Source organism: Lipotes vexillifer, unplaced genomic scaffold (assembly GCF_000442215.2).
Source record: "Lipotes vexillifer unplaced genomic scaffold, Lipotes_vexillifer_v1.1 scaffold986, whole genome shotgun sequence".
NCBI lineage: Eukaryota > Metazoa > Chordata > Mammalia > Artiodactyla > Lipotidae > Lipotes > Lipotes vexillifer.
This window is the reverse complement of record NW_006784900.1, coordinates 99,861-102,619: the sequence shown is the minus strand read 5'-3', so window position 1 is coordinate 102,619 and position 2,759 is coordinate 99,861. Positions and strand designations below refer to the sequence as shown.

The window sequence follows — 2,759 nt, the reverse complement described above, 5'->3', positions numbered from 1 at the left end:
GTGGGCAGAGCCCGACCTCCCCGGGCGACCCCCGCTCCACTCCCCACCCTCGTCCCCGGCACCCGCTCCACCTCGTGCCCCCGCCGGTCCCCGCCTCGCCCCACGGCTTCTCCAGGGCTTCTCCCAGGAATCGCAGGGCAGGGGGAATAAATCACAAGAATAGCGCTTGGAGATCTTTATCAGAAAGGCCATCTACACACACACACAATAAACAGTAAGTAAAACGGAAAAGAAAATTATAAAATAGATCCGGAGGCCTTAAATACTGTCTTCTTGGAGAAACTTCCGGAGAGTCCTCGGCTGCGCCTCCCGAAGTTTTCTTGCAAACGTCGGAGGGTCCAGCAGCTATCCTCCTCCTCACCATCCCCCTCCCCCCAATCCTCCAGACCCCTGACGACAATCAGTGATGTCCTGGGGCTGACAGAGCGTGAATGTGATCCTGCTTCCCAACCTCACTAAAAAACACCGTTCTCTTCCCTGAGCCGCCTCCATTCTCCCGCCTGCGGCCAAAGGGAACTGGCCAACACTCTCACGTGCGGGGCAGCTCCTGAGCGAGAACCGAAGGGTAATTGCCGCCTCGCACGTTTCCTATCCGTTTCGGGGTCGCCCTGGGGACCCCGCTCTCGAATCTAGTTCTCATTCTTTCCCTCCGACCCCACGCAGAAGGATTGAAGCGCTTTTCCCGGGCCGCGGGAGCCTTCTCGTGTCTTTCCTGACCTTCGCAAGCTTTACCATGTCTGAGACGCACCAAGCGGACCAACCGCCGCAGACATCAATATCGGCTGATCCCACGGGAGGAACAGCAAAAACAGAAAACTAGTAGTTCCGGTATCTCTGGCTTTTGGCCACTACTATTTGCCGGGAACATGGGTGCAGCGCAAAAGAGACTGTCTCCGGCCGGCGGTGAAGCCAAAGCAGAGTGGCGGACTTGCACGCAGGCTTTACAATTGCCCCTCCAACCCAGTGCCCCGAAGTCTGGGTTTTACCGCTTCACAAACGCTTTAGCTTTTGTCGTGGATTCCAGCGCCCACATTTCACAAACTGGCTCACGTCTGTCCAGCCCCCACCCCGACTAGGGTTGTTTTTCCGGCTGCGCTCTGCATCTGGACTCAACGAATTATTCTGTCTGGAATGAAGATGCCGGAAAAGAAAGCGTGAATATGGCCTTTCAGGGAGAGGCACAAAAGAAACCTGGGTATTTCCCCGCATCTCCCTGTCCCAACCAGAATTTGCTGGTCCCCGCTCTTTGCCATGCCTGGGAAATCAAAATACTTTGATTCTGGGCTCCAGAGATATCAGCAACAGGGGCAAAGGAGGGCAGCCCAGCCCAAGATTGTGAATTAAATGCTAGATGTTGGGAGTAAAGAGGGTTAATGAGCAGCTGCGTCTCTCCCTCTTTTTTCCTTACCTTCTCTCCCTTATTCGGGCCAGCCCAAACCTTCAGTCCTCAGAATATCCCCAAACCCTCCTTCACTTCCAAACCCCTGCAGTGTCTACCTGCAAATGCTCAGCGCCTGGGAGGAGAGAGCTGGCCCCACTGGAGCCTTTTGAGCTTCTGGATTGGAAAGTTGAGTTCCTTTCCGTGGGGTGGGATAGTCAGGGGTCTCCCTCAGAGTGGGAGAGATAGGGATGGGGACCGAGAAATGGACCAAAGTGTCCAGGAAGACCAAGGGGAAGGAAACTGAGCACCTGCCCATCAAGAATATCGCCAAAACCTACAGCTACTCCTTGGCTCGGCGCGTTTCCTCCATTATAAAAAGTGAGGAGTGACCACGAGTTACTACCCTGCATTGGCATATGCCTCAAGGGAGCTCCCTGTGTTCTCAGCCATATCCCCAACCTTCCACTGTCACTTAGGGAAGGAGGCCCAGCCAGCTCTGGCCCTTCCTCTCGTCCGTCACAGGCTTAGGGTCTATGCTGGAAGACGTGCTCTCTCCCTCTCCCCATACCTTGAGACCCCTGTTACTTACCCGCGGTGGTGAGGAAATAAGGGTGGTGGTGGTCTCCCTTATGTAGAGGGTGATGGGGGTGAGGGGCCAGGAGGGTGGGTGTGGGCATGAGGGGGTAGCCATAGTCTAGCAGAGGCACCCGGGAGGCCAGAGAGCTGGTGAAGTGGTCAGAGGCCACCTCCCTTAGCGGCTTGGGCTTGTGCAGCAGGATGTCCTCGATGAAGAAGGAAGTGGGCCTCTGAGATGACGCCGGGTGCAGAGGGGAGGTGAAGTTGAGATTCATCTTGAACCGAGCGCCAGCCACAGGGCGGGGGCCGGGGGCGACGAGTAGGAAGCAGGCAGCGTCTCAGCACGCCGGGTCGAGAGCCAACCACCCTCGAGGCTCCGATCCCTGATGCTCTCTCCTCGGCCTGGGCTACCCCCAGCGCCGGAGAGGCAAGAAGATAAGCTCTTGGGTAGGTTGGGTCTAAGTGTAGGAGAATTGGCAGCTTGGAGAGGGGAGCCGGGAGAGCCAATGGCAAGGCTGCCAGAGGCAGAGGGGAGGGTGCGGTGGGCGCGGGGCGGGGCGGGGAGCTGTCCGCGGTGCTGAATACAACCGGCCAGGCCCGGGGAGAGTGCAGCCGAGCGGACCGGGTCCTTGCTCCTACCAGGTTTCTCGACCTCAGTTTCTGCCCGCCACGGCAGGAGCTGCCTAGCTCCTGGCCGTTTTTTAAAGAAAACGAAACAGATAAAGTCTCTACCCTCGGACAAACTCCTCTTTAGAGAGCAGAAGGCATTTAAAGGGCCCCGAAGCAACAGGAATAAAGCACT

General features: G+C 57.1%; 1 protein-coding gene across 1 annotated transcript in view; it reads right to left on the bottom strand.

The window, feature by feature from the left end:
• The window catches only part of BSX (brain specific homeobox), a 4,144-nt gene extending 1,912 nt beyond the window's left edge, over positions 1-2,232 (bottom strand). Inside the window, exon 1 of the mRNA XM_007457038.1 lies at positions 1,971-2,232. Within this exon, the coding sequence (XP_007457100.1) occupies positions 1,971-2,232 (262 nt within the window). The remainder of the gene's footprint in view (positions 1-1,970) is intronic.
• Positions 2,233-2,759: the final 527 nt, after the last annotated feature.